Raw genomic sequence first — 25,912 nt, 5'->3', positions numbered from 1 at the left:
TTTACAAGAGATTCATAATAATAATTTAATGAAGTTGTGCGAATTTCAAGTAAGATTTATAACTTCTATGGAATATAAGCCCTTGTCTTCTGGGTGATTTATTCTCTGTAAATGTTTCAGACTTCCTTCAATCTTGTTCAATTCTGAGTAAAAATGTACCTAAAAAGTAAAAGTAAAGATTTAGTCAACAAATAAACCTGCATTTTAATGTATCATTCTTCATGAGAAGCACATAATAACTGTCTATATGGAATGAGTAAAACAGCAGAGATTTATGTTTTTTGTAGGAATGGGAAGATCTAGTAACACTATTGTCTACAATAATTATGATCAATTTCTGCTTGTGATTATTTATTTATTAATTAATTAATTATGATTATGGTATTAACATGGAGGAAAACTTACTTGGGCTCTAACAAACTTGTGTAGCTTTGAAAGCAACCCTCTTGCTTCTGGCAGCATAATAACAACTGTGAAGTGAGCATCTAGTAGGAGGCACAACCAGTCCATAATCTGAAAATAAAGTCAAAATACACAAACACAGTCACCATGAATGAACATTTTAGTATTTAGCCATTAAAATGCAAGCCAGTCCGCTACCTATACAGAATTTTGTTGCTTACCTATTTGCAGTTCAGCCTTTTAATTTCAGTGTTGAAACTAAACATTTTGAAGAAGGCAGCATAATTATTACTTTTATTTGTTTGCAATCATGGTAAATCTGTGAAGAATTTACCAAATTAGGTGTTTCTATCATTTTAATCCTAGGCAAGAGTGACCTTCATTCCCGTCAGCGCGAATACATTTCTACCACAATTTCCAATGCCCTTTCCCCCATGAAATATAGAAATATTACAGGCTTCCCATCAATGCAATCTCACTCATAATCACAGCTAGCTGATCAATTCATTGCCATACATTTAACTAGAAAATTTTTGCTATGCATTAGTTTTTAATATAGGAAGTACAATTTGGGTTACTGAAAACTAGTTTAAAGGGACATCATATTACAGGATATTCCCAGCACATATGGTAAACCAAATAAAAACAAACAAAGGCATTATAGGTGAAGCTCTAATGCAATCACTAATCATCAATGTGCTTATATTGTTTACGGGATGCCACTCGTGAGCTAAAAGCAAGACTAGATTTTCTGTATTAATGGCTTCTTCACTTTTCACTGAACAATACATTGAAAACAAATTTAGCCATCCCATATTAATTAGAATAGGCCAAATCTGAATTTACCTGCCTTGAATTTAGTAATAGGTGGCAAACACATCCAATTAATCATTTTCTTATATGTATATATTATTCCAGTGAGAGTAAGAATAATTATCTCATTTTTCCAAAGGCACTAAATCTGAGTATGCTGCTCTAAAAAGATTTCTTTGGGCATAGTTTTTGTAGGAAAAATTCTCTACCTGTTGTATGGTCAGATGAAATATTCCAGGGAAGTGTGTGGAAGACTCTTTACTACATTGCACATATACGTACTGAAGATACTGGAGGAATAACTAAAAAGAAAACAAGAAAATTAGATGTCGCTGAATACAACTATATATGCAAAGAACCCTTCAGTCCTTTAAAAAAGAATGACTTGTTTTATTTGGTGGTGTAACTGACACACCCCATATATCAATAAGCAAAATAAATATTTTCCAGACAAAGACCCTACAACAACCTTTCTGGCTTTGCAATCCGGTCCAGGGGAGTGGGTGAAGGAGGAGGGGATAGTTAAGCATGAGTGACAGGCAACAGTGCACACAGTCCATTTGCACACAGGCTTGTCTGCTGCTCACACAAATGAGGATGCACACACACTTGCCCAACACTTCTGTGGCCCATTTCCAAAGGGCTCAAGGCCCGGTAGTGGGCTGCATCCCGGGAGTTGGGGACCCGTCACCTTTTTTGGAATACAGTGAAGTGAATTTCAGTCGGGAGTCTCCTCCCAGATAAAGTCTGATACATATAAAGCAGTCCAGGTGTGAGAGTTAAATTTCTCTTAATTTTATGATGTTCACGTGATTACACAAATATTATCTGTGCATCATTTATATTGATACAATTGAAATTTAATAGACATTCATAAATAACAGGCATCTCTTCTGCTAGAACAGAATACAGATAGTTCTCGGCTTACAATAGTTTTTACTTAGTGACCGTTTTTTTACACTTACAACTGTGTATCTTAATATATTCTGTATCTTAACATTAAACTATCCAATATAAAAGGGACAACTTCAGTGACGTCATAATCAAGTGTAAAATTAATTTAACACTGTTACTGAATTCTGACGGCCAAAACCAATACTTACTATGACTTCCTTTGCAGAGAGGTCTTTCAAATGAGGTAAAAGAAATGTTTCACTGTAAGCTGAACAAATAATTGTATTTCTGCATAAAGTAGAGACACCTGAGTCAAGGATCTACTTCTATTCAGATTTGTGTCTTATTTTATTTCCCCCCCTTTTTTTAAAGCAGTACTTTTAAAACTAATTTAAAAACAAACAAACAAGTAAAGCAGCTTTTGTTTGTCAAACAAAGAATTGAGTGAGCCAAATTGCAGAACAAGAAGAATCAAAACCTGGGCATTTTGCAAATTAAGGCTGCTGGTCCTAGCAACAATTTTATGCATACATCATGAACAGCAACATCAATTTTTCAGTGAAGATTTAGCAGAACCAAATAGTATTGCTACTTCTTGATTCAAGAAAAAAGAATTCCTTACTGCAGGCAGTTTAATGTAGAGAGAAAGTTGGGACTGAGGATCATGAGTTAAAAATAAACATATATTGAGCAGTGGCTCCTCAAAGAAGGAATGCAATTAAGGAATGCAAAGACTTGTTTGGTCTTTATCTCTGTAATCAGATATCGTAGTAGTGCAGCAGAAAACAGTACATGTAATCCTTTACTTTTCAGAGGAATTATAAAATTTACTTCTCGCTGTATCCATTTGATTCTAGGACAATAGTGGGATACTGTTGTAATTTGTAATTACTATTGTAATTTCCAAAACATATCATTCCTGAGTAGTCACATTGCCTAAGGTGTGGCTCAAGCGAAATTGTTAATATTCTAGTGTGGTGCACTAGCAAAAAGTCTACTTTTATAGCACTTTGTTGAAAAATAGCCACAAGACAAATGAGGTTAGCAATTAAGACACTTTCAGACTTGAGTAAATAAATCTCATACGCAACTTTGCTTCAGCTGCATACATATTTTGTAACAATACTCATAAAATTTGTTAGGGAAATGATAAACAATCTAAATACAATCCATATCAAAGTCTACTCTCACATATTATTTAGGTCAACTAATTATTTCGATTAAAAACAATCTACATTGATTGGAGTTTCAATATTTTATTCAGACTTAAAAAAATACCTTAATATATTTTTTAGATATAGCTATTCCAACAAATGTTATTTTATGCAGTGGTTTCCCAAATGTATATTTTTATGTAAATTTTGGAGCTGAGACTGAAAGAAGTTGCTAGAATCTGTTCACTGCTTTTTGGTGCATTGCTACATTTTGCTTTCAATTAATATTTTTTACATCCACATTGTATACCACAATCAATTCAGAGGCAAAGACTATATCTAAGGGTTATCATTTTCAATTCAGATTATACTGTATAAGAAGAATAATAGTTTCTTTTAATCATTCACATCAAAAATATATTCCAAAGGATACAGTAATGTTGCTTTGTGTGGCCCAACTGGACATATTTCACTTAGTTCAATTTCTTGGGATTTCTGTATTGTCTGCATATCACAGCTATCTTCCTCCATGAGTTCAAAAGTGCAGCCATTCTGTACAACTTTAGATAGTTCATCCATTTTGTTTTTTTCAACAGTATGAACATGATCTGGTACAAAATCTGAATTCATATTCATCGTTTCAAGGTGGTCATCACCAATGCTACAAAGAAACAAAATGTCCACGGATACTCAAATTTGTTTAAAATGTTATTTAAAACTAATCTTTAACCTGAAACCATAATAAATCTAAAACAGATTGTTTGCTATTAAAATAGAAGAACATAGGGAAAAATTTGCTTTTGGCAGGCAAAACTGATAGGGGTAATAGTACATCAAGGATGATAAAAGCCATTATTGGTTACTGTATTTTTCGGAGAATAAGATGCACCAGAGTATAAGACGCAGCTTAGTTTTTGGGGAGGAAAACAGGAGAAAAAAAATCTGCCTACCAGATATTCATCTGGCTAGTGTCCTTAGTCTGGTCAGCTTCAGCACATTAGTTTGCTGGTTTTAAGCACACACTTGCTTTTTATCCCCTGCTTGGGGGTAAAAAACAGCTGCTAAAGCACAGCTGAGAGTCAGAGGGAGCAGGCAAAGCAAGGAGATTGCTTCACTCATTAGCGCCTCTTTAGGGCTGAAAAAAAGCTTGACGCATCCAAATTTTCAGCCTCTTTTAAGTGCGTCTTATACTCCAAAAAATACGGTAATTGCTTGAAGATGAATTTTTCACAAACTGAATCAATTAAAAGAAAAAAGAATCCACAATCTGGATTTTATAAAAGGAGAATTATTTAGGTTTGTGCAGTATTAAGTAGACCTGAATAAATAAGCTTGTAAAATGAAAAGTTCCCCAAAGAAAAAAAGATGATTTATAGTAGCTGTCATTTCTTCAGCTTGTCTACATGCAGATCTAAGACTAGTGCCATCTTTTCAGAGCCTTTTTATAAACACAAATTAAACTGAGGAAACCCACTATTTCAAAACAAACTTTTGCAAGAACTATTAATAAATTTAAATAGAAACAGAAGTATGTATATTTACCTCAGAAAAATCTTCAGGCAAGTACAAATAACTGCTTCAGGGATATCAGGAAATTGCTGCAGACAGAGTTGCAAGAGATGTATATCTGTTTTCTCCACTGCAATTGTCATCAGTTCCGGGCACATACTGGAAGATAAAATAGTGAAGTTCTTAATATATTTAACATTATTATGATTGGTTGCACAGTCAGCCACATGTTTAGACTGGATTTGGCATTTGTGTCCACCCACTGAGTCCCTGTTATTACTTTTATTTTATCCTGCCCTTGTTTATATATAAAACTCAAGATGACATACATATCTAACGCTCCTGGCTTCCTATTTTCCTCACAACAATAACCCTGTGAGGTAGGTTGGGGTTGAGATAGCGACAGGTCCAAAGTTACCCAGCTGGAGGCCTAGAACTCAGTCTCCTGGTTTTTAAGCCAGCACTTTACCCACGATACCAAAGTAGGGTTAGTGTTAGTGTTTTATTATTTTTTCTATACATATTTCCATACACCTTTTAAAAGTTTGTGGTTTATAACGTAACCAATTCCCGAGAGCTATTGCTATAAAAATGTAAAGTAGGTTGTTTGTTAGAAAAGATTAAATATTAATTACCTATAAGAGAGGCCTTGTGTTTGAATCAGTTGTACCAAGCATCTGTGAGGATAGAATGAAGATTCTGCTTTACATCTGTTCACAAGAGCAGATACTATATATCCAATTGACGCTTGAAAGACTGTCACTGGAGTGCTAGATAAAAACGCCAGTAGTTTTTCTTCTACAGTATTTTGAGAAGCACCCTAAAAAAAGAAATATTTTACTTATTGGTTCCAACTTAATTATTTTCTTCTTTGCTAATTAAAATTATTAACTACTGGACTAGTCGCCCAACATGATTATTGTAAGAATTTGGTCCATTAATTCTTCATGAGACCAAATCTGTAAAGAGAAACGTTTTTAGATACTTACATGTATCATAGATTAAGAAATATTTTATCTCTGGCTCTATTTTTGCAGTTTACAGAACAACTTTTTTTTTAAAGAATCACACTGACCAGATTTGTTAATTACACTTAAAAATGCTAATTAATATAACCATGATATTCATCTTTAATTTGCTTTGCTGATACTTAAAGGAGAATTGCAAATTAACTACTCATTTAGGTACATGTTTCACTACGCATTCATACATAGAGAAAATGCCACTCAAGATTGCCACGTCACCTTTTGTTTTCAATAGGGAGTGTTCATAATTACCTTAATAATGTTAAGAAGTTGTTCAACTGTCAGGGTCCCTTCTTGAGCATTCTTTCGTGATCTCAACTGCAATATTTGACAAAGAAATTAAGATTCTCTGAAACAAGTAAACATGCCTTCAAAACTGGTAATTAAGATTATGCCTTCAATGAGATCTCCATTCTAACAAGAATCCCTGATTCATTTATTATGAAGGTACTATCTGGGTAAGAAAGACATTATCAGATGAAAAGGATCATGTGACCCACGCTGCCAGCCTTCCAAGTAATGCATCCAAAGAAAACAGAACTCCGAGGCAGATGAGTTCCTCAAAGAACAGTTTATTGGCTACATCATATTGGCACAACTGGTGAAAGCCAACTCTGAAATTTCCCATGGTTTTCATGTGATTAAAAGTAAAAGTTTCCCCTTTCCTCCCAAGTCACTGGTCATGCTGTCCAATCCAAGTTGCTGGCCAGTCGCTTGGTTACTTGCTCCTCCTCCGGCCAGTCACCTGTGAAAATATCCTTAGTTCCCACAGGAAAACTATTGTTTTGGCTACAAAATCCCATCTAACTATTTCTTTCCCTCCCATAGTTGTGTGGCAACCCTGAAGCCTCCAAGATGGCTTCAGCCAGGCTCACTTCCGGGTTGATACAAGCATTCTTAACACATATGTCAGCAGTGATTTTACTCACTGCAAAATGTAACAAATACATTTAAAAGAGTCTCTTCTATATCACAAAAACTCACGCTACAAAATGGATCCAAAACAAACTGTGTAATAGGAAGAAATAGGATGCCATCTCTGGCCCTTGTTAGATTACGCTGAAATTGTTAATAGAACAGGGTGTGGTTTGGATGCCTCTATTTCATCAAACCAAAATTAGGCCCTGAGAACTGCGGGGCAAGTCATGCATGAGTTGAGGAAGTGAGGTGCTGGGGTGTGGTGCAAATGCAGGATGGCCAGGGAAAGAGGATGCAAGTGCATGAGAAAGCAGAGAGGCCTGGAAAGGATGTGTGTTTGTGTGTGTGAATGGAGGGGGAAGGAAGGTGCTCTGTGTATAACTGAGTAAAGGTGGAAAGGATGGTGTTATGTGTGCAAAGACAGGCGGGGGGTGGGGGGGGGAGATTTAGCTGAGTGACTTTAACCTTGCCAGCAGGCTTCCCCAATGACTTGGCTAGTGGGAAACTGGCAGGAAAGATTGCAAATGGCAATTTTATGATAACAGGACACTGCAGTCATTCTTAAATGAGAGTTGGTTGGCAGTTATGTAACTGTGGGGGGCCTTGCAATAGCGGGAACTTTGAGGACCAATCATACGTCCCTCATTAATAACTGCCATAACTCTGAACAGTTGCTGACAAAGGATCATAACTTGAGGACTATCTGGGTGACTTAGGGATAGTCACTCTCTCTCAACCCTAGGTAGATGGCCATAGCAAACCACTTCCAAAAATCATGCTAAGAAAACAATGTATATGAACTATAAAATGAGTCAAAATCACAAAAAGCGAAAACATCCCTCCCCTCACAACTTTCTGGTTAGGATTAGACCAGTAAATGTCACTTACTGGATTGTTTGGGTAAGGCGAGTTAAAATCTGAAGAAATCTTCAACATTATGTGAATATTATGTATTATTATACTATAATTAATTAATCAATCAATATCTGCCTATCCCAGGTCCTTGGGAAGGACTGTGATGAGCTAAATAATATTATAAATATTATAGAAATAGAATAACTGTGGCAAAAGAAAGCAGTAGTGCCTTGGGTGCAATCCCAAAAGATCAGTATTGGCACTGGCAAATTCACCATCCGTCAATTGCCACAGGCAGCTTTACTTGGAACAGCTTACATCCTGCAGTGATGTATCTGTAACTTCATCAAACATCCACACTTGCTTATCCCAGATCCTTGGGAAGGACTCACTAGGCAGACAAAAATTCCAAATCTAATCTGACCCTCTGGCTGACTGTGTGACAAATCATATTAAAATTATAAGATTATGAATCTTATGTGAATATCTCAACTCAGTTAATACATTTTATGTTTTGAAAAAAGAAATGGTGTTCTGAGAATCAAGGCTAGAAAGCCTGGGTTAGCAGCCACATTAGAGACTTGTGTGAGAGCTGATGACAACTGCTTGAGAGGTGCATTCAGAGAGAACAGCTTTTCCACTATTTCTTTCTACTGATGGGAGCCCCCTAGTGACCCCATTTAGAACAGCCATGTGCGATCGGTTCCAAAATGACACCTTTTAATGGCATTAAAGAAGGGGAAAAGAAACTTCCATCAAAGCCTATGGAAGGCTTTTCCTAAAAAACGTGCTGGGAACACTTTTAAAGTTGGGTGACTTTAATACTCCTTTAAACACAAACATGCTGGCAGCATGAATTTTTCTCTGCAGCTTCTGAAATAGGTTTTTCCCCCCACTGTCAGAATCATATGATGAATGAAAGAGGTTGACAAAAGGCAGAAAGATTCAAGAAATACTTAGATGAGCATAACAAAAATAATAAAACAGTACTTGGACTATCTGCAAGAAATGTAATTGGCTTGCAAGCAAGAATTGGTGGGATCACAAAATAGAGAAAGTAATAGAAAATGAAGACCCTAAAATGCCCTGAGACCTTAGAATTCAAACAGACTGGCACCTGCTGTGTAACACCTCAGATTTAACAACTATCAGTAAGAAAGACAAAAAAAATCTAGATAGTGGAACTGACAGAACAGAAGAGAAAAAACTGGAGAATCACAAAATACAAAGACTTGCAAACAGAAGTAGAATGACTACGGCAAAAGAAAATGAAGATAATACTTATAGTGGGTTTGCCTTGGGTGCAATCCAAAACATCTGGAGCACCACTTGCACAAGATCAGCTTTGACAAAATCACCATCAGTAAATTGCAAAAGGCAGTTTACTTGGAACAGCTTACATCAATGCAATGAAACTTTTAACATCAACCTGACAACATCTGCCCATCCCAGATCCTTAGGGAGGACTCAATAGACAAATACAAGTACCAGCTCCAATCCAAACAGCTAGCTGATTATGCAACCAACCATAATATCACATGTTCCTTAGTTTACCTAGTAGTTGTCACATGCCTCTCCTATAACACATACACATATAACACACACTCATGCTCTAGGTTGGAAATAAATAAGCCTCAGAAACAATGCTGAGATATAATTCACTGGTTAATTACATTCCATTTTCTACTATATACATTTTTTAAATGTTGAAATACATGTTAATATAAAGGTAAATGATATACACATGCACAAATGTTGAACCTTTTAAATGCTAGTATACTCAACATATGCACGATAAGATCAACGGCACATTGATCCTGGAGAAAGAAGTTGCATTTAGGGAAGAGAAAGCAAGCGCTCTGCTCTCATCAATTTTGTATCTCAGAATACCACAGAGGAGAAAAACCCAACTCAAGATTTTTCTTTTCTTCCATTTTCAAGCTAATTCCCCATAATCACCACCCCAAGCAACAATTAGCCATGCTTGAATGCTCATCTTCCTTGATATTGATAAAAACACGCAAGTGGAATACGCTAGCTCACATTAATTCCATTAACATTTATGCTTTCCTGTCCATCCACAAGGTGACACACTGGCCCTTTGGGGAAAACACAATCACATCATCCACCACTGTTCACAGAAATCTGGACAATTAACAAAAACAGTTGAGAATTTTTAGGGTTAAGGGGATGGCTGTTAATTGTAGATTCCACTATGCAGTATCAACTACAATCCAGTGATCTATAAAACAGTATTAAGGTAGTAGTATAAAATATTTTGGCCTGAAAATATAGTTAATGAGTATGTACATTATACAGACCACGACCAAATTGGGTTCTGACTAAAAAATTCACAATTTTTTGTGTGTGGCTGATTTCCCCTTCCGGCCATGTTTTTTGTAAATGCCAAATTTCCAAAATTAGGTTTAGGTCACGACCAAATCGGGTTGTGACCAAAGTTATGGAATGAATTATGGTTGTGACCAGAGGTTCTACTATACCAAGAAGTTAATTATCGGGCTTAGCCTGCATGGAAATAAATTCAGATTTGACTGGTCATAATTTTTCACATCAAGTTTAGGCAGCATAGATGATTAATTTTGTTCCAAGTCATCTGAAGAAAAACCTTTCAGAAACCAAAATAGTTAAAGAAAAGCAATTTCATATTGCCATATTACTTTAGTATTAATTCAACCATTCAATTTTGGGGTCATGAGACCCTTGCTATTACTCAGCACAATCAGAATATTAATAATCAATACCGTGCTGAATATGTATTATATAAGAAATTGTATTATACACATAGGAAAGGAAGTTAAAAATAATCACATCAAAATAAACATACCAGCCTCTTAGATTCATCTTTAGCAGCTTTATCAGGTTCGGCACAGAATATGCCATCTTCCTGAAGCCTATTCCAATCAACAAGCATAGATTTCATTTCTGGAAAAGTATAATTTTATTTTAAAGGATGCAAAATATTTCTTGTTATGTTTTTCCCCCCACCCCAAGTTCCTGGCAATTTGTTCATCTTATGACTCAAAAATGTACAAGAAAATGTACATTTTATTTAGGATCCTGTGATGACAAAACTTCTGTCATCCAATTCTAAAGAGCCTGCATTTTATCATTCAGAAAATATCTAATTAGATATTCTTTCACCTTATAGAGGACTACCTGGATCATTTAATTGGATTCTTTTCCCTGATTTCTTAGTAGAAGTAATACTGTAGTGTTAAAAGAGAAATATAAGCAGCAAAAAGTAGACCTTGGTTCTAAAAACTAAATGCAATTTTCTTCAGGCTTGTGTGTGTCTGTTAAAAAAAGATGTGGGTGCTTTTAAAAAGGTGCTGCACTCTCACATATTCTAGAATACCTCTTCTGAAACATTTTTAAAGCTTGCCAAGTCCTTTTTTTTTTTTTTGGCCTCCCACAGCTTCAAAGTCCTGCATAAACTTCCTCATATTTGCCTGTTCTCTTCTTCCACAGTGCAAATTTCTCCTCCCCTGTAAGTTGTAAGCTGGTCAGTAGCTCCTTTCCTTATCATTTAAAGAACCATAAACACAGATGAACTTCAATTATTAAGAAACCGTTATATTGGGGCATTTTAAAATCAATTCAGAACTTTCAATTAATTGACTAATAAATATTACAGTTGGTTATACTTAAGAAATAAGCAGGAAGAGAATTAATTGTCACCAGCTTTATTAACTGCATTCTTAGAACTTGGAGGAAGTCATTACAGCTTTTGTACTAAAAAGTTTGAGAACTATGCCTTCTAATTCCCCCCCCACACACACCTCTTTATGACCTTGTAATGCCTTTTATCGGGGTGAAGTCAGGGAGACTAAATGGAGCTGAGGGTTTACGGGCCAGATGTCTCTCCTGATGCCTATTATGGCATTCACAGCAGATATTTTTTCAGATATTTTTTCATTGTACCCTGATAAAAGAACATTTGTTGCTACCTAGGATTGAACTCTGAAACCTTCCGAGTGGGAGGCGAGTATCTAGGCCACCACACTACTCAACTATGCCTTCTACTAATAAACAAAGCATAATATAAAGTCTTTTGGTTTTAACTGTTTTTAACAAGTAATTTTCGAAAAGCACTTTAATATATTTAATATAGAATAATGCTGACTCTGCAAACTACTCAGAGGGTGCTGTACATAAGTGCTACTGCTATTGCTATAATTGAAAAACACTGCAGTCAAGTTCCTACCAGAAATATATGTATCCTTGCTTTTTCCAACTGCAGCAGCCAAAGAGGATGTTTCACACTTGTATAGGATTACTTCTAATTCTCTGCCGTGTATTATAAATAGTTTATCATTGTAAGCCCAACACTGAAATAAACAAATACACATAGTTTTTATATATTACGTTAGAATATATTAAGCAGAAATAGTGAACATATACACTTTCAACTTTTATCTTTTTTATTATAATTTAAATGGTACCTTTGGGTTGGAAAGAGTAATTAATGATTAATTTTTCAGAAGAAATGCGACCTCCTTTATATTTTATACACTAGAAAAGGAGCCCATCTAGTCCTGGTGTTTTGCCACTTGCCAATTTTAACATTCTTTGTTTAATCTCTACTGTGGATAGAGGAGCAAATAAAAATGTTTTTTGTGTATCATCTAAATGCGTTAAATTAATTATATTTTAAAAGGGTTCTATTCAGAAAGGGTTTACATTGGAGCTATGTTTGTTTAATTAATGTATGGCATCATATATGGATGGAACTATGTTAGCCAGGAGAGAGGAAACACTATCTGCAACTCAATCTCTTCATTATTCCCTGGTCTCTTATTACTGTAGAAGTATCTTACTCTACTGAAACTGGGATTTAAGGCATCAATTGTCACATGTCCTAATGACAGGATCCTGGATATACAGTATCAATAAAAAGCTTAGGAAGGAGATGCCCATTATCAAAGGTGCATGTCTTTTTTTTCAGACCAAAAGTGTAACTTTTTTTTGATGTATTATATTATACAATTTTTAAAATATTTTTTTTAAAAAATGGCTTATGGCTCCATCTTCTATATATTTTGTAGCTGTATCCATTGCCTTGCTGAATATTCAAATTATGAAGGTAATATGTCCCAAATGACTTGCCTTCAAAATAATGTAATTTGAAAATGGAACTATCCATTTTCCTTGTTTCTGAGGCTTAGATATGCTTCTTTTAATTTTTTAGTATTGAACAAAAGTATTTTCCTTTTTGAGGCCAGATTTCATTCTTCCAGCAATTTGTAGATATGTCAGCCATGGTATATTCCAACCTTTGCAGAGTAATTTTTACTGTGTTTAATTTATTTATGGGGCCTGGTTGGACCATTTTTGGATATGCAATTTACACTTTTCTCACTGTAATTATTTCCAACATGAAAACCATTTAGGTGAGAAGCTAATGGTGATATTTTTGAACTTACTATTTTCCTCATAGAGTTGCATATTTTTTATCAAGCTTTGTCTTATAATGTGTCCTTTTAGGTTTTTATTCTGTTTTCTGTTGGGAAACTGCCACCAAGACTGGATGGAGGAGTCAAGCAGGGACCCAGCTTGGAATCTTTGCACAGTTGCAAATGGCATAAGTTTGATCTCCCATAAGATCCATGAAGCCTTATCTGGTCCTTCCTAGGGGAAATTCTTGTAACTTAGATAGAGAACAATAAAAGTGCTTATTATAGTTCTTTATGGGCAGCTCTGGTTGCTTGTACCTGACATTACTGTCCCTGTACCAGAAACATCTATGGAACACATTAGTTAGGCCAGCTCCTTCCAATATTGGTGTTCTGCTGTTCTGGGATTTTATTCCACAAAACCTTTTGGCTAATATTATATAGTAGCTGTTCTTATCACTTTCCAAAATATCCGTAAATACTAATAAAGTAGGCTTCATTATAACCTAACCACAAATACTTAATTTTGGAATGTAATACATTCATCATTGTAAATTTCTGATAAACTCTGCTTACTTGACTTAAAAACTTTCATCTTGTTATTGCCTGCATGGTGCCCCATTTTATGGTCAACAATTGTAAAGCTGCTGTTTTTTGGGGGAAAAAATTGCCCACATTCTGGGGCAAATCATTTTATTTGCAATTATATAGCAAATTAAAATTAAATAAATTGGATTTTGACATTCAAATTAAAGCCCAAAATTATTGTAGCAAATAAGTAAAATAGGCTTTTTGTTAATTGATGCATAATACTCCAAATATTAATAAACTGCACAGATAGTCCTCAATTTACAAATGTAAACATCATTTGTTTAATGATGATTCAAAGTTAGAATGGTCTTGAAAAAATGATTTACAACCTGTCCTAAAAGTTACTACAGGTAGTCCTCGACTTTCGACCAGAATTGAGCCCAGAATTTATGTGGCTAAGCGAGAAATTTGTTAAGTGAGTTTTACAAAGTTTACAACTTTTCTCACATTTGTTAAGTGAATAACTGCAATTCTTAAATTAGTAACACGGTGGTTAAGTGAAACTGACTTCCCCATTGACTTTACTTGTCAGAAGTTTGCAAAAGGAGATCACATGAACCTAGGACACTGCAACCATCATAGATGTGAATTCAGTTGTCAAGCATCTAAATATAAATCACATGACCATGCAGATGCTGCAACAGTCAGAAGTGTAAAAAATATTTCAACTGACTTCTAGAATGAAATTCTGATAACCAAATTTTTGTGTAAATCCTGATTGAGTCTCATCTCATATATATATGGGGGGGGGGAGAGGGAGGAAGAGGGAGGAAGGGGCAATGTTATACTTTTTTATTACCAACCTTTCCTTTAATTAAAATAAGTTCTACTATAAAATCTGCATTGGTTTTAAATAAAATGGCTACCACTTTTGACTTGCTAGGCCCTCTTACTAAAAATAATCTGTTCAAAATTTTATCTGATATATATGATTCCTGTAAAGACTGCTGATTGAGATCTCTTCTCCATCTTAATCCCCAACACACGTAGATCGTATGTGAATTGTTTAACAGATCTAATTTAAGAGCATTATGCTGAACAAAACTCAGCTCCTTGCTTTTCAGTTCACATTGTCCTTATATTAATTTTAATTTATTTATTATTTTTTGTTTAATGTTTTCCTCTACCACCCATGTCTTTCTTCAATGCTAAGTGTCTCAGCCATCCTTGACTCATCCAATAAGGCTTAATTCTTTGTCTGATCAGGGAATTACCCTTCAAAGATATCATTTTATTGCTCATTTTGCCAATTAGTTGGATATTAGTCAAAGGAAACCAGCAAAAATAATCTGAAAAGCTGAATGAAAGAAGAGCAATTGGTTTAGCACTCCACCTTCTCTGATGCTTGGTCTAACCCCTGTCAAATTTCACTTAATAAAATAATGAAATTCACTGCTTTATTTCCTTACGTAACAGCTATATTCACATGGGATACACAACCTTTATCAAGCTGTATTTGATTTTGAATGGAATGCTGATGGTAGCACTCTCTAAAAAAGATGAAGCCAGAGCAAAGTGAAAGCTGATTTAATTTTTTTCAATTAATTGTTACTGAATTAAATATATTCATTGTGCTAATTCCCCATGTATTAAACTATTTCCCTCATCAATCAAATTAAAATTTGTTTTTTGCTAAAACATTTGAAAGGTCACAGCTGATTTTGTGACCCACATGGGACACTGAAGTTTCTGACAGTACAACCCTTGACAAAACTAATGTATAATGCATTTCCCTTTCTCTTCTGGGTGACTTTGGAAGCATTGTTGTGGGTTAACACACCCTGAGTTTTATATATAAAACATCTGATTTAATGCAGCAAATGGATACAAATTTTTTCTAAGTGAGCCAAATTTAAACGTGTTTTATAAACCAGTGCATTCAAAGTCAAAATTTAATAACAATTCTGAATCCAAGTGACAAAATAGAATGCAGAAATAAGTGCTTCCAAATATATGGATGTAAACTGTTTCCATTCTTCCCCGGGAGATGTTGCTACAGGGCATTGCATGCCAAAACAACTAGACGCAGAAACAGTTTTTTTTCCCTTGTGTCATCACTCTGCTGAACACCTAATTCCCACAGTACTGTTTTATGTATATTTACCCATGCAATATGGCTTTTATACTATTATCCTTCTCATCTTTTCTACTACCTTCTCTCATTAGGATTATTATTACTCTGTTGTACACTGAGAGCGTCTGCGCTGGAGACAAATTCTTTCTGTGCCTAACCATACTTAGCCAAATAAAGTATGCTATGCTGTTCTATTCTCTATTAGCAAGACAAGAAAAGGGAGCACCTAGGCTTGAGATTCACTTATGCTAATGGCTTAATATATTCATCAACAAAAGGGAAAAAATTTAAAACACTGACTGAAACCATTTCTTCTTAGATAAGCATGGATATCTATTATGACAGAATTGCTACAGATACGTTAAAATCAAGTAACTGGTTTCAGCTTACTTGTCCTGTTGTTCCTTGTGGCAAATCTTTTGTTGCTTCCAGAGTTTGAAACTTAATATTCCATATTGAAAAGCAGTCTACCAAGAGGAAAGACAAAATTTATCAAACTGTGTGCGATTTACATATGCATAGTTCTCATTTACAAAATGTTACTTGGAAGCTAATTAAAAGTATTCTGGCAATAAACTGTGTCCCCAAAGTAATTAACACATCAGATCATTCTTGTTGAATGCTATTAATAATCAAGTGTCTCATTTCAATAGAGCAGAGGCGGACAATCAATTTTCCAAGTGGACACATGAGAAACGGAGACTGGTGTGGATGGCTGATGCCACTGCCCCCCCCCCCCATGCTGCACCACCAACTCGGACTGCCCTCGGGCCAGATGTGGCCTGTGGGCTGCAAAATGCCCAGGTCTACACTAGAGCATCGGAAAGAAAACAGTATCAAAATAATGTTTTCTGGAATCAGTGTGTCATTAAACGTGAGTTATCAGATCAAAATAATCCGTGTTTCTTTTTCTATCACCTTATAGAATCTTTCCTGACGTCCCTCATTGTTGATGATTATCAGTAAGTTCCAATCAGTTTCCATTATTTTTTAATTCTACATTTTGTGTTGCAAACTATGTATGGTAAATTGAGGTCCTTATTGTTAATGCTTTTCCAAATTTCGCTTGGATGTTTTCCTTTTGTTTTGATCCAATTGTTAAGCTAAGTTATTTTAGTCCAATTGATCAATGGTTTACCTTTGACATTACTTTCTGAGGAATCCAGGCATCCTGTTACAGCAATATGGTCTTTATCAAGAATCACAATTGACGTTCCTTTAAGAATACTTCCACCCATACTGAGTCTGAGTAGAACTGATTTTGGTAAAATCTGTGTTTCTGCTGTTTTACTCTCTTGTAGTGGCACCAGAATCTTATAAACACAGCCATTGGAATCTGTATAAAATCAAGTCGATCTTGATTTACAATAATAAATACGAAAACTAGAATTGACAGTTAATACAGATCTATGAACTTCGTCCACTGGTACAGCCATCCCTTTTCTTCCCTCTGCTATGAGTGACCTACAGTATGTAGTTCATGTATACACACAAATACAAGCCTAAGCTAAGAAATTATAATCAAATAATTAAAAATAATGTAAGTATGCCACTTAACAGATTAATTCCAAGAGCTGAAGAAAATTTATTTCCCTGCCATGTGTTTCATGGTAAAATGACTAGTAACGATCAACCTTATAGTAATATAGCTGGCCAAACATTTACATAACTCCTCCCAGAGATTCTAAAGCAGCCTTAAATATTCAATATCTAAAACAGCAATTAAAAGTAAAATAAATACCATTCTCTTGTAATATTGATCCATATCATACAATATGATGTGTTTTTAGTTCATTCTTGCTTGGCATATGGGAATTTTGCTGGTATAATTTGTAAATCATAGTTTATATTTAATATTATGTGTGAACCAGACCATTATGACTTCTCCAAAGGCCCAAGATTACTAAAACAATGTTTAGCATCATGTGTAAATCTAATCATAGTTTCTAGAACTAAATGCATTTTATATGCTTATGTGACTGTAAAAGAAAATAAGACCATTTGTAACTACTGACTAATGAAGCAGAAAGCATACTATTTACAAAGCACACACTCAGGGTTTTTTTGGTATCTAAAGTAACATTGTCCATGATGTATTAAACAGGAGCTCTTATTTAAAATTAAACAGAATTGGAAACTACAGTTATACTTACACAAGCAAAAGAGTGTGATAACTTTGTTTTTCAAATATGCCGCAAAACTCAGTGGAGTAGATGACTCAACTCCTTGTTCAACTTTAAATTTCTGAAGGGTGTATGGATTGCAATGCTGCACATATATGAAGTAATTCCCATCCTGAAAAATAAAGGCTTTTTAAAATATCCACATCTATCTCAATAAAATATCACAAAAACAAGATAGTAATAGTTTACATCACATACCCAAAGTAACTGAAACCCCAATTAAAAAACAGAAATGACAATCCAATATGAAACACATGCCAATATAATCATTGTGAAAAAAGCAGTGTCAAAGGAAGGCAGTCTAAACAATGTATAGGTAGTCCTTGACTAATGACTATAACTGGGATTGGAACTTCCACTGCTAAGCAAAGTAATTGTTAAATAAGTCATGCCTGATCCTATTCCTTATTTTTTTGCCACAGTTGTTAAGGGAATCTCCATGGTGGTTAAGCAACCATATGACTGTTAAGCAATTCTGGCTCCCACCATCGACTTTGCTTGTCGGAAGCCAGCTGGGGAGGTTACAAATAGTGATCATGTGACTGCAGATAACTGCAATGGTTGTTAAATGACCAACTGGTTGTCAGTCACTTTTTTCCCAGCATCATCATAATCCTGAATGGTTGCCAAACAAATGGACATGTCAAGCACTGGCTGCAGTGTTCCTTTTATCTTTGTTTCTGTAAGGAAGATGAACCAAACAGAAAAACTATCCTCTTCCACTCAAGGCAAGGCCTGGTTCATAAATATGGTATTTCAGCAGAAGAATTTCTTAAAAATTCAATTTGGTAAATTATGGTGCTCAATTACTGAAATTAAAATAGCTTTTCTAAATTTGAAGACTGCTTCACCATATTGTTTTTAAAATATTCTATTAATTATCTAGCGCACACAAATATTTTCAGAGGGCAGTTGATCAGATCCGTAACACTGACACTGATTTTAAAAAAAAATAAAGAGAAACACTTGATTTTTATAGATCATCTGAACATTTGATCAAATCTTTAGTCCTCATAAAACTGCCAAGAGTCATCTGACTGCAGTAGGATATAAATGCAATAAAAATAAAGAAATAAAATGAAGTTCTCAAATATGTCTCTAGTGTTTAAAGTGCTAATTAATACTATTCAGCCTTCAGAAAGTCAGTATTTGTCGATACTGAGAAATAGAGCTGAATGTTTTTATACCAATGTCCAAGGGAACTCTGTCACAACACTTACTGCACTGATATAAATGAAAGACACATCAACAATAAAACAGTACAAAGATGCATCAATCAAGAATGGAACATATAGCTATTATCTTACTAGAAGCAGCAGCCTTGCCACATTCATAAAGTATCTATCATTTGACTACTTTACAACTATCTAAGATATACACTCACCTGCTCAGTAATAAATAAAAGAATACTCTTTTCAACTCCAATTAAAGCATCGCTCCACCTAAAAATAAAATACATGGTTATTGCTACAGGGAAAATGCAATCAAATAAAGTATCAGATATTATTGCAGCTACCTAGCATTATGTGTTATGGATTGGGTCAAGATAAGGCAATATCATGGGGAGAGAAGAGAAGAGAAGAGAATTTTTTATTGGCCAAGTGTGATTGGACACACAAGGAATTTGTCTTGGTGTATGCTCTCAGTGTACATAAAAGAAAAGATAAATTCATCAAGGTACAATACTTACAACACTTAATGATAGTCATAGGCTACAAATAAGCAATGTAGCAGAAAGAAGAGGGAATCTTCTGTGATTAGGTTCAAGTGCGGAAAGAATCTTAATTCCTTCATTTGAAGGGTTCAAAATGATGAAATATCAGGATCACTATTTAAATTTTGAATTTTAAAGCTACTACAGGGAATGGCACTCACCTAATAACTTCATTGGAAATAACGTTTTCAACTTCTTGTTTTGGATCAGCTAGCAAAGCATCCAAATTTTTAACAGCTCCACCCTTGAACAGGACTAAGGGCTCAGTGTGTGGTAATGAATGTATCCGATATACATCTGATGACAGCTGCAAGATAATTTTAAAAAATGAAATGAGACATATATTCATATATACATATATGTGTGTGTGTGTGCGTGTGCATGTGTGTGTATATATATATTCATATTGTCAGAAAAAATATTTATTCTAAATGATAATTTTTGTTCCTCCAGCTTCAATAACCTTATGCTCCCAATGAGCAGGGGAATAAGTTTCATTCCAATTCTCTAGATAAGTGAACCTGCACAAGATTCATGTCACTTGCTATTCATTCACTTTTCCAAAATGGAAATATTTTCTTGTTTCAGCAAAACAAATCTGATTATGATTTGAAAGAAAGAAAGAATCTTCACTGGCAAAAGGATTCTACTCAATTGAGCTAATCCACTTCTTTATCTCTGGAGATAATCTGGTCTTTTGGTCCCTGTTTTGATCAAGGACATCCCACTTTGGTGTGTAAAAGAGTTGAGTACAGTCTTATGGTCACAGATCAGCATAGAGAGGGAGAGGAGAAAGAAAAATTGACATTTTTACTGATTCCTGATAAATGTAATTCTCTACACAATTCTGCATAATCTGAGCAGCCTTCTCCACAGCAGGTTTTGAACTGAAGGAAAAATATAACTAAATAATAATCATTACAAGCAAAAATCCACAACTTCCTTCAATAGAATTTTTTGTTGAATTCAGAGTTCAGCTGCACGAGATAATTACTTTAAAATATATTATCAGTACTTACTGTGGCTTTAAAAACTTTATCCAAGTCAGTGTCATCTTCTTTCCAGATCTGTAAAACCTTTTAAAATTTACAGAATTATCATTTTAGACAGATCACAATAAAGTGTTTGCTAACTATCCCTCTTGAAGCTTGGAGAAAATCAAATACTTTTGACATATATTTAAGATGATCAATCTTAAAGTATTTGATTTTAATGACACACAAAAGAACTTGGCTGAAGTACTGAAATATATCTGCATATACTGTGGTAAAAATAAAGGAGTCCCTGTGGATTTTACCCTGCCAGTCATTGCCAACTATAGAGTGCGGTGCTCATTTCAAGGCCATTGAGCCAGCGCTGCCTAAAGACATTTCTGCAGTCACATGGCCAGAATGACATTATAGTACTGTTACCTTCCTACCAAAGGTCTACTACTTATCTACTCACATTTGCATGCTTTTGAACTGCTAGGTCAGCAGGAGCTGGGATGAGGATGGGAGCTCATCCCATTGCGTGGTGCTTGGGTCTAAAAACCTGGGCTGCTGGTTTGCCAGCTGACAAGTCCAGCATCTTTAACCACTGAGCCATCACGCTGCCTATATATTCTGGAGCCGCATCCAATACATACATCAATTAGAGGCATGAAACACGGGCAAAGAGAAGGACGCAGTTTTTCTTTTCCTTCTTGTACTGACTTCCCGGGCAAGATAACTCATTCCCATGAACATTTTGTTTCTTATCTAGGATTTCAACTTCACTTTACTAAGGAATAAAAGATCAACTTAATGGAAACATAGACGACACATTTAGCATTCCCACAGCATGCAATGTCACAACCATTTATTTACATAGGCATTTCCCTTTCCCTTTTCTCCTTCCCTAGAAAGGAAAAGTACTAGAAAATGAAAACAAATTTTAAATCCTATCATTAACTTCTGATAAGGTTCAATAAAATATGAATTGGTACACGCCCATAATCATCTGGATTAGATATCATACCTTATCATCATGAACAAGAATGAATTCTTCTGTTTCACTGTTCCATACGGCTGGACATGAAATTGTTTGCCCTTGTTTCACTGACCAGCAACCCAGTGGTTTTTGATCAGATACCTTGGAAAAAAGAAAGTTCCAAATAAAATGAGCTGCTCAGTAATTCATCAGTAATTAAGGAAATCAGAATAAAATATCACGATTCTGAGTTCAAGTACATTATTTGAAGCCACTAGGGAAAAAATGTATATCCTTTTAAGCATTCTTTGAAACATTTAATAAACATGAAATATGGATTAATTTTTACATCGTAAGAATACTGAGATATATTATTTTACATAATATGTGGACCCCACTGTGTTCAAAATGGGTATTTTAAAATTATTCCACAATTCAGATACATAACTAATGCCAACTTTCATTTTACTTTTTAATTCCTTATACAATTTAATTGTTAATCTATTTAAGAGCGGTATCTCTTAAGGATATCAATTTGCAGGTATCTTGGAGACGTCTAGTTTCCAGGCTAGATTGTTTGGTTAGTACATGTCCAGTTGCATACATTAACAACTTTAGTTTGCATGAATATAGGCAAAGTAAGTCCCAAAATGTGAACTTCAGTAAATCCCACTATCTAAAATTATTTGAATTATATTTGAGCATAAGTGATTTTCTTTACAATAGAGTCTTTGCCTGTGCATTTTATTTTATGCATTTCAATACAATTTTCTGACAAGGGATACTACTCTTAAAAAGGCCCATTGCATGAATCTCAGATCTAATTGAAGAAAACAATATTTCAAGAACCAGATTAAAAATTAAAGCAAAGACCATACAGGTACTCCTCAATTTACAACCACAACTGAGCCCAAAATTTCACTTCTAAGCAAGACAATTGAGTTTTGCCCCACTTTACAATTTTTCTCATCACAACTGTTAAGTGAATCATTGAATAGAATAGAATTTTTTATTGGCCAAGTGTGATTGGACACACAAGGAATTTGTCTTGGTGCATATGCTCTCAGTGTACATAAAAGAAAAGATACGTTCATCAAGAATTCTAAGGTACAACACTTAATGATAGTCATAGGATACAAACAAGCAATCAGGAAACAATATCAATATAAATCATAAGGATACAAGCAACAATGTTACAGTCATACAGTCATAAGTGGAAGGAGATGGGTGATGGGAACGATGAGAAGATTAATAGTACTGCAGATTTAGTAATAGTTTGACTGTTGAGGGAATAATTTGTTTAGCAGTGATGGCGTTCGAGAAGAAACTGTTCTTCTGTCTAGTTGTTCTAGTGTGCAGTGCTCTGTAGCATCATTTTGAGGGTAGCAGTTGAAACAGTTTATGTCCAGGATGTGAGGGGTCTGTAAATATTTTCACAGCCCTCTTTTTGACTGGTGCAGTATACAGTTCCTCAATGGAAGGCAGGTTGGTAGCAATTGTTTTTTCTGCAGTTCTAATTATCCTCTGAAGTCTGTGTCTGTCTTGTTGGGTTGCAGAACCAAACCAGACAATTATAGAGATACAGATGACAGACTCAATAATTCCTCTGTAGAACTGTATTAGCAGCTCCTTGAGTAGTTTGAGCTTTCTGAGTTGGTGCAGAAAGAACATTCTTTGTTGTGCTTTTTTGTTGACGTTTTTGATGTTAGCTGTCCATTTTAGATATTGTGAGATGATAGAACCTAGAAATTTGAAGGTTTCTACTGTTGATACTGTGTTGTCTAGTATTGTAAGAGGTGGAAGTATGGAAGGGTTTCTCCTAAAGTCTATGACCATTTCTACAGTTTTGAGTGTGTTCAGTTCCAGATTGTTCTGGTCACACCACAAGGCTAGTTGTTCAACCTTCCATCTGTATGCGGATTCATCATTATCTCAAATGAGACTGATCACTGTTGTGTCATCTGCAAACTTCAGTTGTTTAACATCATGGCAGTTGTTAAGTTTGTAACCCAGTTGTTAAGTGAATCTGGCTTCCCCTTTGAATTTGCTTGTCAGAAGATTGGAAATGATGCTGATCTTGGGACACTGCAGCCATCATAAATACATGCCAGGTGCCAAGTGTCCAAATTTTGATCATTTGAAGCTGCAAATCCTTATAATATTGGTCAAAAACAATGCAAAAATGTCCTTTAAAACTTTTAACAAATAGAATAAATGGTATGCGTGTGTGTGCCTGTATGCAGGATACAAGAAGTCCTCAACTTATGATCACAATAGAGCCCAGAATTTATGTTGCTAAGTGAAAAACTTGTTAAGCGAGTTTTACCCCATTTTACGACTTTCCTTTTCTTTAAGTGAATCACTGCCATTGTTAAATCAGTAACACGGTTGTGAAGTGACTCTGACTTTCACATTGACTTTGCTTGTCAGAAGGTCGCAAAAGAGGATCACATGACTCTGAGACATGGCAACCGTCATTAATATGAACCACTTATGAAGCATCTGAATGTAAATCACGTGACTACGGGGATGCTACAATGGTCCTAAGTCACTTTTGTCATGTGCTGTCGTAACTTTGAATGGTCTCTAAATGAACTGTTGTAAGTTGAGGACTACCTATAGTGGGAATGGGACAACTTGTCACAGCCAATTCGCCATGGCCAACTCCCCACAGCCAACTTGCTGTGGGACAATGTAACAATTCTATTTAATGATTTAAAATAAATAAAAAATATTTTAATGTTTGTCATTCACATTTCATTCTGTCCCTCCTTTTGCATCCTTTCTTTAATGATACTATTCCACCATTTCTTTGATATTAGTGTAACACTTGTCCCGCACAGAGTTGTCCTGAGGAGAGATGGGCCAGTTGTCTTGCAGCAAGTTGGCCATGGCAAGTTGACCGTGGCGAGTTAGGCATGGTGAGTTGGCTGTGGTGAATTGTCATAGACCCCAACTGGCGTCTTCCACAAGGCCAGGACTTCGGTGCCCAGAATCCCCCAGTCCAACAGAAGCGTGCAAGTTGTCATTTCACGTGGGAACAGGTGAAAGAGGTTAAACCCTGAGAAATCTTCAAAGCAGAGAAATACCTTCTACGTGGCGAGGTGATAAATACAGATTTAAAAGGGTCACCACAGATTCGGTTTCGGGTCCTCCAGGGGGACCGGACACCAAACCCGCATCGCCCCTGCCAGGGTCACATCACTGGGATTCAGCTTCCCAAGCACGAGGCTGCGCACTAAGAGCCCGGAGTTCCCTTAGCCGCGTTAAAAGGGGCGCACACGCCGCATCCGGGCCGCAGAGACACCGAAAATCCTCTCTCTGCTTCTGCTGCTGACGACGACGACGACGACGCCTGTGGAATCGCACCCCGCTCGCCCTTTCAGCAGCCCTTGCGCGGCCCCGTCCCTATCTCGCCGCAGAGCCCCAGGACCGCGGGCATCGGCCCTCCGGTCTAGCTCCAGTGGTCTGGCCTTTACCTTATACAGCGTCACCGTCCGACCTCGATCCGTGACCAGCACCCGGTCCTCGTCCGGCGGCTCCAGTCCCAGCGGCGCCTGAGGGGGACTCCCGGGCAAGCTACACAACGTGAACCGCTCTCGGAAAGCCGCCATCTTGCAAAGCGCGCGAGAACTTGCAGGTCAAGCCTCGCGAGAGGGAAGCCCGCAATGCGCCTGCGTTACGATCCTCTCTCTCTCTCTCTCTCTCTCTCTCTCTCCTCCCCAACGCGCCGTACTCCCAGCGGTACGCAAGCGCGGTTGCTTTCTGTGGCGCGGGAGACCTGCAGCGCTCCCTGTTGGAAAGCGAACGCGACGCAAGCGTTAGAGTACATGGGCCGCATAGGTCTCTAGGGAGCTTTAACGTTGGATGAAGGAAAGTGCCTGGGATTGCTTTACTTCTTTCGGAGAGACGTATTGACCTGCTTATTTCTATAACCCGGTTTTGTAAATTTCCCCGAAAGACTGAACCGTAAACTAGACATACAGGTTGGTTTTACGCAACAGTAAACTAGCCACTGATCGTTGTGTGGTTGTGCAAACCCAATGTGTGTGTGATGCAGTCATTAGAGAATCTATTTATTTTCTGAAACTGGCGATGGAAATTTGTGGTCCTGGTTTACTGCAGTGTATTGTAGCTATTGTGTGTTTTCAGTACTTCAGTATGTATTCTTATTGCTAATTTGTTAGGGTTTGGGGTTGGTGTTGTTTTTTTTTGCTAGGATGCTATGTACAATGTAGATAAAATAAATAAACCCTGACAATCATGATGCCAGTGTGAATCAATTTAATTAGATTTGAGCTGCATTGTATTAACAGACAGGACCTTTATTACAGCCTATAGGACAAAAAACAGGCATGCAGGTAGTCCTTGAATTACGACCACAATTTCTGTTACTAGACAAGACAGTTTGTGACT

The 25,912-nt window shown here is 36.1% G+C and overlaps 1 protein-coding gene across 1 annotated transcript; it reads right to left on the bottom strand.

Annotated features, from left to right (window-relative positions):
- On the bottom strand, positions 1-25,138 carry NOL11 (nucleolar protein 11). The gene is made up of 18 exons (XM_058170963.1): positions 24,976-25,138; positions 21,545-21,658; positions 20,566-20,622; positions 19,708-19,853; positions 19,217-19,274; positions 17,803-17,944; positions 16,788-16,985; positions 16,040-16,116; positions 11,796-11,919; positions 10,416-10,513; positions 6,050-6,115; positions 5,408-5,592; positions 4,806-4,931; positions 3,697-3,924; positions 2,319-2,397; positions 1,425-1,517; positions 406-513; positions 1-159 (listed from the first exon to the last, which is right to left on the bottom strand). Exons 1-18 carry the CDS (start codon positions 25,108-25,110, stop codon positions 46-48), a joined length of 2,148 nt encoding a protein of 715 aa, XP_058026946.1. The 5' UTR covers positions 25,111-25,138; the 3' UTR covers positions 1-45.
- Positions 25,139-25,912: the final 774 nt, after the last annotated feature.

The sequence above is a fragment of the Ahaetulla prasina genome, chromosome 2 (assembly GCF_028640845.1).
Source record: "Ahaetulla prasina isolate Xishuangbanna chromosome 2, ASM2864084v1, whole genome shotgun sequence".
Taxonomy (NCBI): domain Eukaryota; kingdom Metazoa; phylum Chordata; class Lepidosauria; order Squamata; family Colubridae; genus Ahaetulla; species Ahaetulla prasina.
Note: the sequence above shows the minus strand (reverse complement) of the source record. Positions and strands in the feature narration are given on the sequence as shown.